Genomic DNA, 19,401 nt, shown 5'->3' with positions numbered 1-19,401 from the left:
CGATTTGATTTCAATCAAGAGAATAAAGAATAAATGCTAGAATTGAGAATTAAGATAAGTGCGGAAAATAATCACCCTATCAGCAACAACAACAACAACAACAACAACAACAACAACAACGCCAAGAACAACTGTTCGACGAAAAAGGATCTATATGGTCACTAACGTGCCCAATAACGTGCCCAAAAAGAAAAGTTGGTCAACCGTCGTAATTTAACACCGCTCACACAAACAATTCTTTCGAGCCTTGGAACAATGGCTACGCTAGGAATTGTTCACTGAGATAAATGAATGGATGTAACTTGTTTCTGGCCTGGCGGTACTATGCCAGCCGTTGTGTTCTGTTTATACACCTTATGCCCATACTATCTAAGACATTTTGTGGATTAACTTAACCTTGTAGCTGTTTATATGTAACGTGGTAGATAAAACGTTAACAGTTACAATTTTGTAAATACCGAAGCAACAGTCGCTAATTCTTTGATTACGATAACGAACAACAAACTACGAGAAAATCTACTGGAAGGAAAATTACCCAAAAAGTGGGGCTGTTAAAACTCGACTTCTTATATTGTCGGAAAATTACACGAACGCTTGTACTTTTCCAGCCTGCAGTTGTTTTCAACTACCAGCATTACGTTATAACATTTTAAACAGCGTAAAAGGCTACAGGAATAATTCCATGACGTAATAAAACGTCTTGGTCTTCGGTTTTAAACTTGCAGGAATTATAAGCACAAATTTCGTTTCCAATGCTGTCTTTATTAATACCAACCTTTTGAAATGTGTTCCAACCTTTTAAAATGTGTTTCAGCTTTTTATAGTTCTATTAAAGCAAGTAAATAAATACATAGTACTTTGGAGTAAAAGGGCTACCGTTAGCATCAAACATACATATTTCCTGATCGCGTTTTTATTAATATATAGCGCTCTTTTAGAGTCACGGGGCTACGGCTATATAATTTTGTAAATATTCTTTGTTTACTACCAAATGAGACAAGAAAGAGAATTAAAACATGTCCCATCTTAGGATATCCCAACTATATCGCAATTTCTGCAGTTATGATCTTGTGATATGCAGTGCTCGGGCAAATATTTTGAATTGTTTAATCATTTGAACCAGCTGTAAATTATATAGAAATAACCCATTGAAACATATATTAGGTTGGGGTAAGATGGGATAACGTTAGCGCATAATATCCCATTTTTCCAATCGTATTTATACAGTTATCAAAGCTCTTGTATATAGTCATGGTGACACCGTTAAATAATTCTATAAATATTCTTTGTTTACTACCAAATGTAAAAGGGAATAAAAATGTAGACCATCTTACCCCTTTCTACCATATATGCAAAAATAGTGTTAACATAATAAAGTTTTTAATGCGCAATATATTATAACTTGCAGTTTGAAAGACTTGTTTACCATTCAGTGAGTAACATTTCCAATGCTGAAAATAAAACATCGACATGAAATTATGCAGCACGGGACTTTATCACGACAGTGCATGTGTTAGAGCAAGAGCATATAATGAGTGAGTGTTGGTTGTCGAGTTTAAAACATCCCCTCACGTTTATTTGCGCAATTGGTCACATGTTAACATTTGCCTTTATAAACACCATGCACTGGCTTTAGACGAGGCTTTTATTTAAATCATTGGAAATGTTTGTGACAAACGTAAAATATTTTAAGCGACAGGGATATAGGTATAAGCGAGTGATATAGTAGGGTGGGGGAAGAAGGGACACCTTTAGCACATAATATTCAAATATCCTGACCGGGTTTTCAACAAGTAACAACGGTCTATAGGAGTCGTGAGGATACGGTTTTATAACCTATTGAATTTTCTTTGTTTACTAGCAAATGGGGCAAGAAAATAGAATGAAAAGATGTCCCATCTTCCCCCACACTACTATAAATATAAAACTTATTAATTCGTAAAAAAAGGATTTTTTAAATTATGACCGCTTTACTTCTTGTTAAAAAGCTGTTTATTACCGGCCGTTATTTTTCTCAAAATACTCAATAATGTTTTTGACTAATTCTGATTTATAGCATCTTCTTATATAGACATCAGCTTTTAAGATATTTTGCTCAAAATGGCAAACGTAGATGCCCATCAAGCTCTTATAGTTAATCCAGCAGTGCCTGGTCGGAACCCAAATCGATATAAAAATGTCATCATCGATCTTGCTGTGAGTATAATAACAGTTTATATGCTTTATATTTAGTTAAGAGACTGACGATGCCATTTAGGCGAAGTTTATATATTTTATATAGTAGGGTGGGAAAGATGGGACACCTTTAACACTAATAACCAAAACATCCTGATCGTGTTTTAAACAATTAACAACCGTCTATGGAAGTCGTGAGGATACGGATTTAGGTTTGTTTGAATTTCCTTTGTTTACTACCAAATGAGTCGAGAAATTAGAATGAACAGCAGTCCCATCCTACTATATCCAAATATCCCGATCGTGTTTTAAATCAACAACGGTCGTGAGGCTACGATATTATAATTCTTTGCATGTTCTTTGTTTACTAGCAAATGGGACGAGAAAATATAACGGAAAGGTGTCCCATCTTCTCCCAACATACTATATTATACATTTGACTGGGCTTGATTTTTGTCTGTTACCTTTTCGTAGCACCGGATCCTGACTCAATTCATTACACAAGAATCGTCCTGCTAAATGGGCACCATCAGATCAGGATCAGATTCACGGAATTTATTACAGTTACTTTATTTAATACAAACATGACAGCCCGTATATTTATATATGTATGATACGATTTTACGTCTTGGTTAAAAACTAAAGCCATACTCAGTGATGTCAGAAGTCAAATCACTGAAGTTAGTTTTAGTTTTTAAAAACCGTAACATTTAAAATGAAGGCAATCGTATCGTTAGTAGGATGGGGCATGACGGAACACCTTTAGCACATAATAACCTAATACCCTGATCGTATTTTTAAAATTAACATCGGTCTATTGGAGTCGTAAGGATACGGTTTTATAATTCTTTAAGTGTTTTTGTTTACTACCAAATGGGACGAGAAAATAGAATGAAAAGGTGTCCCATCTTCCCCACTCTACTACATATGGGCTTTCATAATTCTATTAAAACTGACCAGAAAACCCGGGTTTTAAAGACCTAAGTTTATTTAAACTAACCGATACAGAAAGGTTACGACTCGTATTTTATTGGCAGGTTTCGGAAACAATTCTTGGTGTATTAAGCATTGTGCTTGGTAGTGAAATTGTATCAATTAAAAGTGGCGTGCCAGACATGGTTTGTCGTTATCCGGTTAATATCTGTCACGTATCATTCAGCCATTATTTCCCAGAGTCTCTAAAAGGATTATTGCCTGGTATATGGGTTAGTATACATAACTTCTATACGTGTCACACGTTACTACTAATATACTGTATATAGGGTAAGATGGGACACTTACATCACATAATATCCAAATATCATGATCGTGTTTTATACAATTAACAACAGTCTATATGAGAGTCGTTAGGATGCGGTTTTATAATTATTTGCACAATTCTTTGTTTACAACCTAATGGAACGAGAAAATAGAGTGAAAAGGTGTCCCATCTTCCCCCACCGTGCTATATTGGCTGTAAGAGGTAACTCGCAAGTCGTTGGGCACGAATTCTGTGAAACAGAACACCCGTGTTATAACGACTGCCGTTGCTCTGTCATGTGAGGATAAATAAAACATATTTATTTATTCGCAATAACAATAATATCAGTATTTTTAATTGTTTTGACAACTGCATGGAGGATGACATGAGTTGGATGAACCGAAGTTAAATTTGGTTTCATGCACCTATATTCAGTCAATGCATCTATAATAATTAAACGTTGCTACTGCCATCTATTCACAAATATTTGATATAAATTAGGTAGAATACTGTTAAATATGATACCTATACGTACTAGGTTCTGATTGCTGGTATTCTTGGAATTTTCGCTAGCAGGAACCGGCCATCTTCAAACGTCGTAAGTTTAGTGTTACAAGCAAATTCGTCAGCGCTTTAATATAATACTTATATACACCCAGATAAACTCTCATGTGATTCTTTCCATCACAGCAGCAATATTCTCAGTTGGACAAGTTGCTGGCGGAATAGTTCTTGCCTTTTACAGCGCGGTAAATCTATTTTGCCAATATTTTTCATCAGTTATTGTATAAGATCCGTCAGTTAAACAAATTATCGTTTAAAACTTGTTGACGACTGACTTAGAATAGCAATTGGCTTATGTAATAATAATAATTTGTCTCTTCTTGGATTACGGTAGCGAAGATTTTGAAATATGTTAAACGAAAAGACAGGGTATAGCGACAAGACAAAAGTTGTTAAAACACGCTTACAGTTAAAAACATGTTTACATTTAGTTGGAAGAAAAGCGTGGTCGCTATACCCAAAGTTAGTATAGACCAAGTTAGGAAACGGATTGTAAAACAAGAGTCTTGTTATCTATTGTCCCCGCGTCTATGACGTCATAGTCGCTGCCATTACGGAGCCCACGGCATAGCATTTTATCATTGCTGGGTGCTGTTTTTCGTCTAAATATTGCGATTTTTTAAGAACCAAGCACTTCTGCGCGTAAAAATGGCTTTCTACTAATGTTATATCTTATCACAGTAATAAAGCTCACATAAAGAATCAAATTCTATTGAACACTCAATCGATTAAAGAGTAAAAAAACAGAAAATATCAAGTATACCAACCAAAAACATAGAAGAACATGTTTAAAATATAAAAATACAAACAAAAACGCATAACAATAACATATACTGGTGTATCTAGCTGCAGTTGTGCATGTAAATTGCCGTGATTTTACTTTTTGGCCCACAAACTTAACACGTATACCCGGCAACGAAACTTAAGGTATCTTTGTAAAATTTGCCTAATATCGAAGTGACACTGAGGAAAACAATACTGAGTTACTATTTTTGGTCTTATTAATAAGCTACCTTTTCTGCGTTCCGGGTCTTTATGAAATCGGAAAACGCGAACACCTTATCTGCTGGTACTTAAGCAGTTTGGAGCTGCATGTCCACTCATGTTGGATTATAAATGTAGTATATACTGGTTCTGTAGATTCGTAGGTATGATCATACACTATTATGTAAACTAAGCTGATTGCTTCTAGTATTAATCGCCAACGTAAAGTACACTGTTAAACCACATGTACGCTGAAAACCAGTCAAAATACTAATTTACTCCACATTAATTATTAGATTTAATATTCTATAACAAGATTTATATTAGAAATTACATTTTAAATGTTAAAACAACCGCTATACGTGTTTTCTAGCTTTGTATCGCTTACAAGAACCAAATAAACACACGCCGACCATGCATTTGTATAGGCGATTCACGCTCTGTGGGCTCCGTAATGGCGGACACAAGCGCCGTTTCCTGACGTGACGTTGGCTACACCTATCAGACACACGAGCCATGTCAAGTTAAACTTCTAATAGGAACAAAAGTGTGCATAAAGACTTCATTTGGTTGGCACTTGTAAGTCTGATTATGAATGATCTGAATGCTACTATACTCTTACTAATCTTGTGTAATTTCCCGTTTTGAAGCAAGCATCTATTTTTAAGTAATTCCTTATTAACAAGATACTATATATCTGCAGAATGTTGAGTATTTAAGAACTACCATCGCGTTGGCCGTGATTGGTTTTATTTCACTCATACTCTGCATCGTGAGCGCTACCGTTGCGATTGGCAGTGTTAGTTGTTGCCGAGCTGGCTGCTGTAAAACTTATGGGGTACGTTTATAATAACTGTAACATACCATTTTATTTATCTCTTCGAAAACAGTAACGAAGATCAGATTAATTAAAACAACGAAGAGAAGAAATCAGCACCAAAACCAAAGCGTTAAAAACACGCTTTGAAAAAAAACTATACTTGAGTAAAATTGTCAAATAAAAGCGCGGTTGCGAAACCCTCAATACACTATAAATTAACTTTTACAACAACTAAACTATCCCTAATATTATGTTTAATTCTCTAAAACGTTTATATTTATACTCTTTCTGTAGGGCAACCCACAAGTTGTTTGTGTACAACAACCACCGCAGCAAGTCGTCGTTTCACCTGGTAATTATCACCTTTTATAACTCCATAGGATAAAAAAAATTTTGGATAATTTTTTTAAGTTTACTGGAACGGCGTTCCGTTAGTAGCGAGACACTTTAAACACAAATTGCTATAAATTCAATTTCTTTTGTTGACAAAAGCTCTAGTCTGATAAATCCAGCCCCAAATACTCTATATCAATTATATAGTAGGGTGGGGAAAGAGATATTTGGATTTTATGTGCTAAAGGTGTCCAATCTTCCCCCACCCTATTTTATAACCTATGTTTAAACCATTTTAGTGAATTACTAACGCGTGGTGCGTTTCCACGCTTAATTGCAATTAATTCTTATACAGGCGCAAAGCAAGGCATGGTACACCAAAATGAATATGCAACGTCAACAGATGGCCCTCCGTTAGAAAAGCAGGCAGAAGCAAATGCTTTCCAAAGTTAGAGAACGTTGATCCACTCAGCAATTAATAACAATTGCAAGAGGAGAGAGTTTGTCATAATATAAATCCTGTATAAAGTTTCAGACTAACATTCATTCATAACCGTATAAGTATTACCATGAAGTGGCTTCTGTATACTATGTCGTTACATTGTATATAGTATAAATAGTAGAGTGGGGGAAGATAGGCCACCTTTTCATTCTATTTTCTCGTTCAGTTTGGTAGTAAACAAAGAACATTTGAAGAATTATAAAACCGTATCCTCACGACTCCCATATAGACCGTTGTTAATTGTTTAAAACACGGTCAGGATATATAGTTATTATGTGCTAAAGGTGTTCCATCTTCCCCCACCCCACCCTACTATACTTACCTATTATTTATTAACGATTTATAAGATCAGTCATTCTAAAAATGATACATTGTTTTTTTGCATACAGAGTAGCTCAAAGATTGCTAAATTTTTCATTTTCTTTTATCGTCCTATTTGGTATTAAATGAAGAATATTTACAAAAATATTTAAATTTATTCTCATGTCTCTAAAAGAGCGTTTCTGAACTTGTTAAAACACATTTAGAAAATATGGGATAAAAGAGCTAACGGCATCTATATCGTACCCTATCCTGCTATTAAAAAACGTCATTTTAAACTTTCGTGTGAAACAGCTAAACATTTATGTTATTATGTATAGTACGAATTAAACATTCGTAAACCTACAAATCTTACCTTATACAGCTCAACAGTGTACATATCTGATGCTCACATTCACTTTTAAATGCTTTATTTTCAATTGTAATTAACTGTAATACAAACTGGTCTTAGGTTCAAAATATGAATGAATGAATGAATGTAACTTGCTTTATCGTCGCATGGCCGGAAAACGACAGTCGTTATCACACGGGTGAACACCTCGAAAATGAGTTTCAAAACCGCAAATTCAACCGCTGGAGTAAACAAAAATTGGTCGTGGCGCAATGCATGGGGTTTCCCATAAGAAATAATTTCACTCAACTTTGATCGTTTCTAGTTTCTAAAAATAAGAAAATAGCTACATAATATGCTGACTCAGCAAGGGCGTAGCCAGCCTAAAATTTTGGTGGGGGCCAAATGTTTTACGGTTGTATTTTGGGTTTGAAAAACCACCTAATTACAACGCAAAACATGGGAATGCGTACTGTGAATGGCATTTATTTTTGACAATTACGCCGCATGAAAACACAACGATCTACAACTACATTTAAAACTCGATTCGTTGCCTACCACCAGCCATTTTTGTCACAAAATTTGAGATTTGTTTTTCTTAGCTAGCAGGTAGACTGTTTATTACGAAATAGTATGGATTCACACGTGAATTCATCCATCATAATAGCGATTGTTTGACCTGGCAACTAATTACGACATAATAGCATTTCACACGGCGATTATTTGCGTCTCAATAGGGATTGACACCTCATCATTTAGCATGTGTAAGAAATTTAAAAACAGGCTTAAATGTTTTCTTTCTTTTTCTTTTAATTTGAAAAAAGATCCGGAACCGGATCGAGATCCCCCATTTGAACATCACTGTTTAGCACGTTTAACACTTTAATTTTATTTTTTCACCAATAACATTACTGTAAAACTCAAAATTTGGGGGGGCCATGGCCCCTCAGGCCCCCCCTTGGCGACGCCCATGTGACTCAGCACTTTTTCATAATCTGGTATGTAGCTAGGTTCAATCGAAAAATTAAAACATAATAAAGTTTACATTTTTATTTTTTTATATAATCACAAAGAAGAAGTTAACTCATTAACTATACCAAATCCAAAATAAAATTTGATTTTTCTTTAGTAGTTTAGAAACTAGAAACGGTCAAATTTCAGTGTCTTTTTTTCCTACGGGAAATCCCATGCATTGTCGAAACAGCCGATTTTTTTTACTCCAGCAGGTTTTTTTCACGCGATTTTTTTTAAAACTGTATTATTATTTTAGGAAACTTTGATGGTACCATTTGGTCACATTTGGGCATCTCTATCCATATGCAAATTTTCATATTTCGTTGGTATGCCCCTTTAAATGTGCTCCGTCTTCCCCCACCCTACTATATATGTGTTCGAAAAAAGTTTCATTTTAAATGAAACAGAAAAAATATTCTGTGAAGTGAAAAAGAAATATAGATCTTTTTTTGTTATAGTCCTCATCAGGCGGTGTAAACCGCATAGTACGTGCAATTTCTGTTGTACACCCTGTATGTGTTTTTGCATCAGTAAATATCATTATGGTATACCACAACTAAGTATAATGGCGTATATGGTTTAAAGGTGTCACATCTTTCCCCACCCTACTATATATAGAAGCAGACCAATAAACTTTCAGCGCAATTTAAAAAACAAACGAAACAGTATTTTATTCAGGCGTCTATATTATAAAAGGATATCACTTGAAATAAAGCAGCACTAAGATTATGTTTGATTAATTGATTTTGTTTACGCTTTATTTTTATACTTAAGGAGCATTTCCAAACTAATTGTTCAAGGGTTCAAATCCGGCGACTGCCTACTAGCTCTTAAACATGACAAGTGTACACCCTATTGATTCAGGTGCACACCCTACTTATTCTATGAAAAAAACAAAAAAAACACCGTCATGGGACTTTGTGTAAGTTTTTAATGTTTTTAAACAAATAATTAGTGTTATGGTTTATGCTTTTGCTGGCAGGTTACAGAGACCATTCTCGGATTTTTCAACACTGCGCTTGGGATTGTTCTTCTTCTCTACTACAGTGGTTTGGATAGTTGTCACGACTTTTGTCATGTCAGGCTTGGTGAAGGAATTTGGGTTGGATGTTTGGTTAGTAAGCGTTTTCGCCAGTGGTAAATACAACTAAGATATATTTATAGTCCACGTATACGGCGTCTTTTTCAAATTATTAACTCAGGTATACGTACATTTCAGACATTCGTTGCTGGCATTCTCGGAATTACTGCATCCAGCAACAAATCTAAAAAGGGCCTCGTAAGTCGCTTATAACGGCCAACTCAGCTGTTGAACTAAGACACGTTGCAGAGCAAAATATCAGTCGGGAACGCTGTTTCGGCAGTGGCGAGACACCCTAAATCAGACTTAACTTTAATTAAATTGTTATCTAAATTAACATATATATAGTTCCGAAACTCTGATCTTAGATACCAACCCCGGATAAAAGCTTAGTTATACGGCACCAAGCTTGTCATTTAGTTTGCCATATTTTTCTGAAAGTTTTGAATGCAGTCTATTTAATTTCAGATCCTCTCACATGCAAACCTATTTAATTTCAGATACGCTCACATTTCGTTTTCGCGGTGTTAGCAACCATATTCTTAGTGCCGCAAGTTATAATCGCTGCTGTTTGGGCGAAACATACGGTATGATGTTATATGGTACATTTCTGTTATTTTTTTATTATAAATATACTAGAGTGGGGGAAAACGGGACCCTTAAGCACATATTGTCCAATATTTCTCAAAGCAAAAATTATACCAATTTGAAAACAGACCGGGTAAGACAGGACAGTTTAAAATCATTGGTAATTTTGATGAATAAATGATTTTTTTTATTAGAAATACAAGTAAATAACACGAAATAACATTGTACGCTTTGAAAAACAAGTTTAAACATTCTTTTTCTTGCCCTACTGCTATATAGATATTTACATGTTACATAATATATACATTATATTATTGAACAGAACATGAACATATGAAGAATTGGTATTGTTCGAACAATATAGAACCTCAATTAATAAATATTTTATCCTACAAATGTGTATGAACTTGTAATAACAGAAAATTGATAATAACTATTAATAAAGTTTACATTTTTTTGACAAATTTGGTATTGCTACGCTGTTTTTCGCACAAGCCACTTCTCATAAACTATATCCAAGTGCAAATGATTTATTTTCGAATATATTTTCCATATATTTTCTTTTTATTATATCAGTATGTTATATTTGAATAACCCCTGATGTATAAATTATTGAATTAAAAAAAACTTTCAAAGTTTAGCAATAAAAACCTACAAAATTACAATGTGGGGGAACATGGGATAAAAAATTTGAAAGATTTTATATAAATAGTATTCTGCAGCTTGTAGTTAACCTATACCGAAATTAACAGGCTGTGCTAGTTTCTGTGCCATTTAAACTTTATATGGCCTATATAATTTTAAAACGATCTTTTTGTTGTTGATTTTAACCCTAATTTGAACCGTATTGACCCCTGCCTATTTTTATCATGTTTATATTTTAATTTTTCTCACAAAATAAAACTAATTTTATGAGACAAAATCAAACTGTGCGAAATATTTTAGCCTATATTTTTATTAAACTACGATACCGAATTGATGATTCACACTTGCAAACTACAAAATTTCAGGAGTTTTAATATGATTTAGCGAACATTCATAATAAGCATTTTCTTATAATTCTTTTTTCAGCTATTGAAAAAATGCTGTAATCTTTAACACCGAATTTTAATACTGAACAACAGCAGTTGTCTTTGCCGCGCACTTTGTTGGACCGTGAGAACACTGTCGAATAATACTCTAACATTTTTCTTCCCCCACCCTACTATATGTTTTGATGTATTCTAGACGCAAAGAAGAACATTCATTTAACACGTGATTTACAGGTTGCATTCTACTCAATAATACCGATTATCGTTGCCGTATTCGGGTTCATCTCCCTCGTTTTCTGCATTGTCAGCGCCTGTTACTGCGGCCCATTACATCTCGCTTATTACGCAGGAAAGCCTCTTACATTTACAATTCATTGCTGTGAGGAGGTATAGCAGATTTAATATAACACGTGCATATGGTTGTATAGGTCATATGTGGTTTATATTTACATTTATACCAAAATGTTTAAGTAATATTTTTAAGACTGCGTTTTCCTACCATATTCCTTTTATGTTGATAAGCACATAAAAATACAAGTTTACCATAAAAACCTGACATAAACTTTATTGAGTTTATTAACTCTATGCTTACTTTTGAACTGTGCATCAGGTGGAGGCACCATCAGCCATTAATACGCAGAAACAAACACCAGTCGAGATGGATGGTATATATCACATTCATTATTCATGCGCACTTACTTAACACAAATTTGTAGTAAATAGGAATGTAAGCGATTTTGATCAGATGAAATCTCAAAAAAGTCGTCCTGTTACAAGCCCTAATACCTTCGAGCAAACCCCGACAAATTTAGCGGTAAAATTTTCACATCAGCGGTCCAAAACAAGCCAGCATCAACGGCCTAGGGCTGTGACAAGTCCCAAACTACCGGCATCTCCGAACAAAGGGCGATAAACGTCAATATTTCTGGGAACAACAAATAAAATATTCTTCATCGGACAGTTGGATTGGGTGTTACTTGTTTGTAAGCGATTACATTTCAGTATTATCTCCCGTTTATGCGGACTATATAAACATGCCGACATCGGCTTTGGATTATATAAGCCACATTGTACCGTCTGAGGAGGACTATAACAAAAAAGGTCTACATCTCCTTTTTACTTCACATAATATGTTTTCTGTTTAATTAAAAATGAAACTTTTTCGAACAGATATGTTTGTTCATTAACTTAAACATGGCATTTGAAGTCCAATACCTTACAGTCTGTATTACAGTTAATTACAATAGAAAAAGCAGGTAAAAGTTAATGTGAGCAGTTATGTACACTGTTAAGCTGTAGACGAGAGTGTAAGAGTTGTAGGCCCACGAATGTTTAATTCGTACTAACAACTATACATAATAACATAAATGTTTAGCTGTTTCACACGAAAGTTCAAAATGACATTTTTTAATAGCAGGGTAGGGTGGGGTACGATATAGATGCCGTTAGCTCTTTTATCCCATATTTTCTAAATGTGTTTTAAAAGGGCATACCAACGAAAAATGAAAATTTGTATATGGATAGATATGCTCAAATGTAACCTAAACGTTCCATCAAAGTTTGCCAAAACGAAACGGGTTCTAAAAAAATCGCGTGAAAAAAACCCGCTAAAGTAAAAAAAAATCGGCTGTTTCGACAATGCATGGGATTTCCCATAGGAAAAATTTTACTCAACTTTGAACATGAGGGTCATAACCCGAATGATACAAGTATTAAATTTTAAAATATTTCGGCGAAAATATAACTTACGCATACATCTATGTAGGTCACTCACATGTTATCCCCATCGAAAAAAAAATTAATTTCAACTTTTTTTTATAACTGAATATTAATATTCGTCATAAAAATATATTTATAGAATTTTCTCCCGATCCAGCTTTGAATATGTTATAGCGCTACGTAATACCTAAAAAATGAAACATCATTTTCTTCAAAAAAGTGCGGGGAAGGGTTCAGAATACAAACAAGTATGGTCATAACTTGAATCATATAAATATTAAATTTTCGATTTTTTTTTCGCGAAAATATAACTTACGCATACATCTATGTAGGTCACTAGCATGTTATCCCCATTGAAAAAATAATTAATTTAATTTTTTTTTAAATTGAATATTAATATTCGTCATAAAAATATATTTATTGAATTTTCTTCCGATCCAGCTTTGAATATGTTATAGCGCCACGAAATACCTAAAAAAATGAAATATCGTTTTCTTCAAATAAGTGCGGGGATGGATGTTAAATATTGTGGAAAGTATTAATTACTCGAATTTCGGGTTATTTACGGTTATCCTGTCCGAAAGGAAAGGAAGATAAACCTGTTTGTTATAGAAATGCCTGAAGTAGAGGTGCAAGGTCGCTTTCGCCCATTTTATGATAATCTTTGCACCTCCGTTATTTAATTTGCGAATGTGTTCATCTTTGGCATTTATAGAGTTTTAACGTTGTTGGCAAGGTTCACCAGAGAGGAGTTTTGTGCAGATGTAATCTAAACATTTTACTCTTCTACTATTCTGCAAACTGATACGATGCAGAATTAATAGAAGAGTAAAAAGTGAGGAATAGAGACCAAACATTTAGTGATCTCCTCGTTGTCTGTTCGTTGATCATCGTCGGATTCCTGTAGAATATAACTGAAAACACATAGTTATCATAGGTAGTAAACAAACTAGTAAGAGCAATTGATACAAAACCATTTAACGCCGATACTTTTAGCCTCACTAGGTATATCAATATTCTTATATTTACTGTTATAGTTTTGTTATAAAAACATTTATGTGGATTAATATGTACTATTTTTGCGTTCGTGCAAATAAAATGTATAAACACGAAATTCGAGTAATTAATACTCTCCACAATATTTTACATCCATCCCCGCACTTTTTTGAAGAAAACGATATTTCATTTTTTAGGTATTTCGTGGCGCTATAACATATTCGAAGCTGGATCGGGAGAAAATTCTATAAATATGTTTTTATGACGAATATTAATATTCATAAATAATATTTTTTCGAATTTTAAATTTTTTATTTTAGAATCGGTACCGCTGGGGTCTAGTTTGTAAAGTGTCCAAATTTTAGGTTGGTGGCACCAGTAGAAGGTATCGAAAATGGCCGCTAAAATATCTGTATTCTAGGATCACCTTGGTTAAATATATACTATATACAATGTAATGCCATAGTATAATGAAACCACTTCAGTATATAATATGGTAATGCTTATAAGGTTATGAATGAATGAATGAATGAATGTTAGTCTGAGACAAACTTTGTACACGATTTATGATTTTATATGATGACAAACTCTCTCCTTTTGCAATTGTTATTAATTGCTGAGTGGATCAACGTTCTCTAACTTTGGAAAGCATTTGCTTCAGTCTGCTTTTCTAACGGAGGGCCAGCTGTTGACGTTGCATATTCATTTTGGAGTACCATGCCTTGCTGTGCGCCTGTATAAGAATTAATTGCAATTATGCGTAGAAACGCATCACGCGTTAGTAATTCACTAAAATGGTTAAAGCATAGGTTATAAAATAGGGTGGGGGAAGATGGGACACCTTTAGCACATAAAATCCAAAAATCCTGATCATATTTTAAACAATTAACAAGGGAAATGGTGTCCCGTCTTCCCCCACCCTACTACATAACTGATATAATAGAGTATTTGGGGCTGGATTTATTAGACTAGAGCTTTTGTCAACAAAAGAAATTTAGTTTATAGCCATTTGTGTTAAAAGTGTCTCTCTACTACCGGAACTCCGTTCCAGTAAACATTTTATCAAAAAAAAATTATCTCAGAAACCTGTAGTTATAAAAGGTGATAATTACCAGATGAAACGACGACTTGCTGCGGTGGTTGTTGTACATAAACAACTTGTTGATCGCTCTACAGAAAGGGTATAAATATAAACGTTTTAGAGAATTAAACATAATATAAGGGATAGATTAATTGTTAATTCATAGTGTATTAAGGGTTTCGCAACCACGCTTTTATTTGACACTTTTACTCAAGTAGTTTTTTTAAAGCATGTTTTTAACGCTTTGGTTTTGGTGCTGATTCCTTCTCTTCGTTATTTTAATTAATCTGATCTTCGTTACTGTTTTCAAAGAGATAAATAAAATGGTATGTTATAGTCATTATAAACGTACCCCATTACTTTCACAGCAGCCAGCTCCACAACAACTAAGAGTGCCAATAGCAACGGTATGGTGTGGGCAACAAAAACTAGCGCTCACGATGCAGAGTACGAATGAAATAAAACCAAACGCGGCCAACGCGATGCTTGTTCTTAAATACTCAACATTCTGCAGATATACAGTATCTTGTTTATAAGGAATTACTTAAAAATAGATGCTTGCTTCAAAACGGGAAATTACACAAGATTAGTAAGAGTATAGTAGCATTCAGATCATTCATAATCAGACTTACAAGTGCCAACCAAATAAAGTCTTTACGCTTACTTTTGTTTCTATAGGAAGTTTAACTTGAGAATAATTAAACATAAATGGCTCGTTTGTCCGCTAGGTGTAACGACCAAGCTTATTTTCTCCAGCTTAATGTAAATATGTGTTTTACTGTATGCGTCTTTTAACAACTGTTGTTTTTTTTTCGCTATATATCCTGTCTTTTCGTTTAACATATTTCAAAATCTTCGCTACCGTAATCCAAGAAGAGACAAATTTTTATTATTACATATGTTAATTTCTATTTTAAGTCAGTCGTCAACAAGTTTTAAACGATAATTCGTTTAACTGAAGGATCTTTTACGTTCAGTTATAAGATGAACGTATAAGATTGACAAATTTGGCAAAATAGATTTACCGCGGTGTAAAAGACAAGAGTTATTCCGGCAGCAACTTGTCCAGCTGAGAATACTGCTGCTGTGATGGAAAGACCCATATGAGCGTTTATCTGGATATATAAGTATTATTTTAAAGCGCTGACGAATTTGCTTGTAACACTAAACTTACGACAGATGAAGATGGCCGGTTCCTGCTAGCGAAAATTCCAAGAATACCAGCAATCAAAACCTAGTACGTATATAGGTTTCATATTTAACACTATTCTACCTAATTTATGTCAAATGTGTGTGAACAGATTTCCGTTGCAACATTATAATTATTATAGATGCCTTGACTAAATATAGGTGCATGAAGTCAAATTAAACTTCGGGTCATCCATCCTCCATGCAGTTGCCAAAACAATTAAAAATACTGATATTAGTAGTGAGGAATGAATAAATAAATATGCCCTATTTATCCTCACATGACAGAGCAACGGCAGTCGTTATAACACAGGTGTTCTGTTTCACAGAATTCGTGCGCCCAACGACTTACCTCTTACAAGTTACATCTTACAGCCAATATAGCACGGTGGAGGAAGATGGGACACCTTTTCACTCTATTTTCTCGTTGCATTAGGTTGTAAACAAAGAATAATGCAAATAATTATAAAGCCGTAACCTTACGACTCTCATAGACTGTTTTTAATTATAAAAAAACACGATCATGATATTTGAATTTTATGTGATGGAAGTGTCCTATCTTACCCTATACAGTATTATTGGTAGTAACGTGTGACACGTATAGAAGTTATGTATACTAACCCATATACCAGTCCATAATCCTTCTCCAGCTTTCGGGGAATAGATGGTGAATAATACGTGACAGGTATAAACCGGATAAGAATGACAAACCCTGACTGGCACTTCATTTTTATTTGCCACAAGTACAATACCAAGCACAATGCTTAAAACACCAAGAATCGTTTCCGTAATCTGCCAATAAAATACGTGTCGAGATAACATGTGTGGATCAGTTTAAATAAGTTTATATAAACTTAGATCTTGAAATCACGAGTTTTCGAGTTTTCTGGTAAGTTTCAATACAAATATAACAGCCTATATGTCGTAGAGTAGGGAAGATGAAAGACTTTTTCATGCTATTTTTTCTCGTCTCTTTTGGCAGTAAACAAAAAACATTAAAAAAATTATATAGCCGTTTCCTTACAACTGCCATATAGACCGTTGTTAATTTTAAAAATGCGATCAAGATACTAGTTTATTATGGGCTAATAGTGTCCCGTTTTGCCCCATCCTATTAAAGATACGATTGCCTTTATTTTAAATGTTACGCTTAATCTGATGATGCCCATTTAGCAGGACAACTCTTGTGTAATGAATTCAATCAGGATCCGGTGCTACAAAAAAGTAACATTCAAAAATCAAACCCAGTCAACGGTATAACATAAAAGATACAAACTTTGCCTAAATGATATCGTCAGTCTCCTATTTAATTGTAAAGCATATACACTGTTATTGAGCACGGTAGTGGTCATACAGATCCTTTTTCGTCGAACAGTTGTTCTTGGCGTTGTTGTTGCTGTTGCTAATAGGGCGATTTTTCCCCGCACTTATCGCAATTCTCATTTTATTTTTTCTTTTATCTCTTGATTGAAATCAAATTATATTATATATTTAGAATTTTTAGACTACATTTTCAGATTTAAAACCGCATGATTAGCGATTAATTACCGATTACTTTACTGTTTGATCAAATGCGCCAAATTCAAAATATACCTTAAACTTTAATAAAATGATTGTACTCTATAAAACATTTTGAACTAAACAAAGTTTTATAAACCATACTGCATACGGTCGCCTAATTTGCGAGTAGTTACCAATTACTTTTCTGTCTGTTTAAAGCTCTAATTCGTGGTTAAAATGTACTATAACATTGATTAATCGAGTGTATTCGATATATTAATTTCATGTACGCTTAGTCTCATAACCATAGTGCATAAAATCGTCCAATTAATTAGTAATTAATGATCATAACGCTTGCGAGTCAAGTAAACTGCCATGCATCGGGAACCCGTTGGTAACAGAGTAATCGGTAACTTTTGGCTTTGTTTACGTTAGTGCGCAAATATAAATAAAAAGTGTATATAGTATTAGTCCCTATATATCTTATTCAAAGACTATAATATCGGGTGCCATAACCGGTAGGCCAGTAGATCCAGTAAGCAGGTTTGTCGGGACAGCGGTTATACTGTCTGTCTGGGCCGCACTTGTTGGTGATTTAAGGAATCCTCACAACGATTCACGCCTGAATAAAACTATTTCCATTTAAAGGACGCATCAAAAACACTACTCTTATACCTTATTATTATTTATCGTAATTGAAACCTTTATTTTTAATTAAACATTATATGTTTAATATTAACTTTTAACATTACCTAATTAGGCTACTGAGTGATTACGGTTTGTCCAAAGTCATGAAAACAAACGTTTTTAAGCGACGACAATGTTAACCAGTGTAAGTTTACAATAAACACATGGTACAGGAGTTGTACAAGGCGTATTTACACATATTCTTTTCCAATCACTCAATCCTCATACGTCATAAGTTTCATTAGTTATAATACATGTATAAATACATTCTGCCTAGCCACCAATGGCGACTAGAACCCGTTTTGTTGGTTACTTCAGATTTGTTTTTGATCGAGCCCAGTCGACCGTTGTAGTAAAAGGATTAATTAATATAATAGGGTGGGGGAAGATAGGACACCTTTTTATTTTGTTTTCTCTTTTCATTTGGTGGTAAACAAAGAAAATTCAAAAAATTATGAAACCGTATCCTTACGACTTCCACAGACCGTTGTTAATTCTTTAAAATACAATCAGGCTATTTGGAAATAATGTGTTAAAGGTGTCCTCTCCTACTATATTATACTAATTATCTCCCTACACCCTACTATATTATACTAATTAGTTTAAGCCGTGCTCATTCATTAGACCTATGATCTCTTGTTATACTTACAGCAAGACCCATGATGACGTTCTTATACCGATAAGGGTTCCGACCAGGCACTGCTGGATTAACTATAGAAGCTTGATAGGCACCTACGTTTGCCATTTTGAACAAAATATTTTAAAGTCTGATGTCTATATAAGAAAATGCTTTATATCAGAATTAATCAAACACATGATTGAGTAATTAGAAAAATACGCCTGGTAAAATAACAGCCATTTAACAAAAAGTAAAGCGGTCATAATAAAAATATTCATTAATCACGAGTTTTCTAGTCAGTTTCAATACAAATATAACAGCTAATATAGTAGTGTGGGGAAAGATGGGACACCTTTTCATTCTAATTTCTTGTCCCATTTACTGGTAAACAAAAAAAATCAATAGATTATAAAACCGTATTCTCACAACTCCGATAGACCGTTGTTACTTGTTGAAAACACGGTCAGGATATTTGGATAGAATGTGCTAAAGGTGTCCCATCTTCCCCCACTATACTAAATCACTCTCTTATACTTATATACCTATCGCTTAAAATCTTATTTCACGTTTGTCACAAAACGTTTACATTTCCAAAGATTTAAATAAAAGCCTTGTTTAAAGCTAGTG

At 34.1% G+C, this 19,401-nt stretch overlaps 3 protein-coding genes across 3 annotated transcripts; 2 read left to right on the top strand and 1 right to left on the bottom strand.

The window, feature by feature from the left end:
• Positions 1-143: 143 nt before the first annotated feature.
• On the top strand, positions 144-7,412 carry LOC149724985 (uncharacterized). The gene is made up of 7 exons (XM_089892628.1): positions 144-2,196; positions 3,213-3,380; positions 3,954-4,013; positions 4,075-4,164; positions 5,667-5,801; positions 6,078-6,135; positions 6,472-7,412. The coding sequence occupies exons 1-7, from the start codon at positions 2,101-2,103 to the stop codon at positions 6,567-6,569; spliced, it is 705 nt and encodes a 234-aa protein (XP_089748754.1). The 5' UTR covers positions 144-2,100; the 3' UTR covers positions 6,570-7,412.
• Positions 7,413-8,249: 837 nt separating this feature from the next.
• Positions 8,250-11,947, top strand: LOC149724984 (uncharacterized). Its single transcript, XM_089892629.1, has 7 exons — positions 8,250-9,206; positions 9,267-9,398; positions 9,504-9,563; positions 9,866-9,952; positions 11,219-11,371; positions 11,595-11,649; positions 11,701-11,947. The coding sequence occupies exons 1-7, from the start codon at positions 9,195-9,197 to the stop codon at positions 11,895-11,897; spliced, it is 696 nt and encodes a 231-aa protein (XP_089748755.1). The 5' UTR covers positions 8,250-9,194; the 3' UTR covers positions 11,898-11,947.
• A 2,023-nt stretch (positions 11,948-13,970) lies between these two features.
• Positions 13,971-19,028, bottom strand: LOC149724983 (uncharacterized). Its single transcript, XM_089892627.1, has 7 exons — positions 18,805-19,028; positions 16,590-16,760; positions 15,955-16,014; positions 15,806-15,895; positions 15,133-15,288; positions 14,812-14,869; positions 13,971-14,432 (listed from the first exon to the last, which is right to left on the bottom strand). The coding sequence occupies exons 1-7, from the start codon at positions 18,898-18,900 to the stop codon at positions 14,335-14,337; spliced, it is 729 nt and encodes a 242-aa protein (XP_089748753.1). The 5' UTR covers positions 18,901-19,028; the 3' UTR covers positions 13,971-14,334.
• Positions 19,029-19,401: the final 373 nt, after the last annotated feature.

Source organism: Ciona robusta, chromosome 14 (genome assembly GCF_009617815.1).
Source record: "Ciona robusta chromosome 14, ASM961781v2".
Taxonomy (NCBI): Eukaryota; Metazoa; Chordata; class Ascidiacea; order Phlebobranchia; family Cionidae; genus Ciona; species Ciona robusta.
The sequence above is the reverse complement of the archived record's forward strand: the minus strand, read 5'-3'. Positions and strand labels throughout refer to the sequence as shown.

Bases quoted from the DNA above. Each gene is read 5' to 3' on its own strand.
- LOC149724985 (XM_089892628.1), top strand. From the start codon at position 2,101: ATGGCAAACGTAGATGCCCATCAAGCTCTTATAGTTAATCCAGCAGTG. The intron at 3,381-3,953 runs GTTAGTATACAT...TATACGTACTAG, and splicing joins GATTATTGCCTGGTATATGG to GTTCTGATTGCTGGTATTCT. The intron at 4,014-4,074 runs GTAAGTTTAGTG...ATATACACCCAG, and splicing joins ACCGGCCATCTTCAAACGTC to ATAAACTCTCATGTGATTCT.
- LOC149724984 (XM_089892629.1), top strand. The intron at 9,399-9,503 runs GTTAGTAAGCGT...CGTACATTTCAG, and splicing joins GAATTTGGGTTGGATGTTTG to ACATTCGTTGCTGGCATTCT. The intron at 9,564-9,865 runs GTAAGTCGCTTA...ATTTAATTTCAG, and splicing joins ACAAATCTAAAAAGGGCCTC to ATACGCTCACATTTCGTTTT.
- LOC149724983 (XM_089892627.1), bottom strand. From the start codon at position 18,900: ATGGCAAACGTAGGTGCCTATCAAGCTTCTATAGTTAATCCAGCAGTG. The intron at 16,015-16,589 runs GTTAGTATACAT...TATACGTACTAG, and splicing joins GATTATGGACTGGTATATGG to GTTTTGATTGCTGGTATTCT. The intron at 15,289-15,805 runs GTAAATCTATTT...GTATATCTGCAG, and splicing joins CTCTTGTCTTTTACACCGCG to AATGTTGAGTATTTAAGAAC.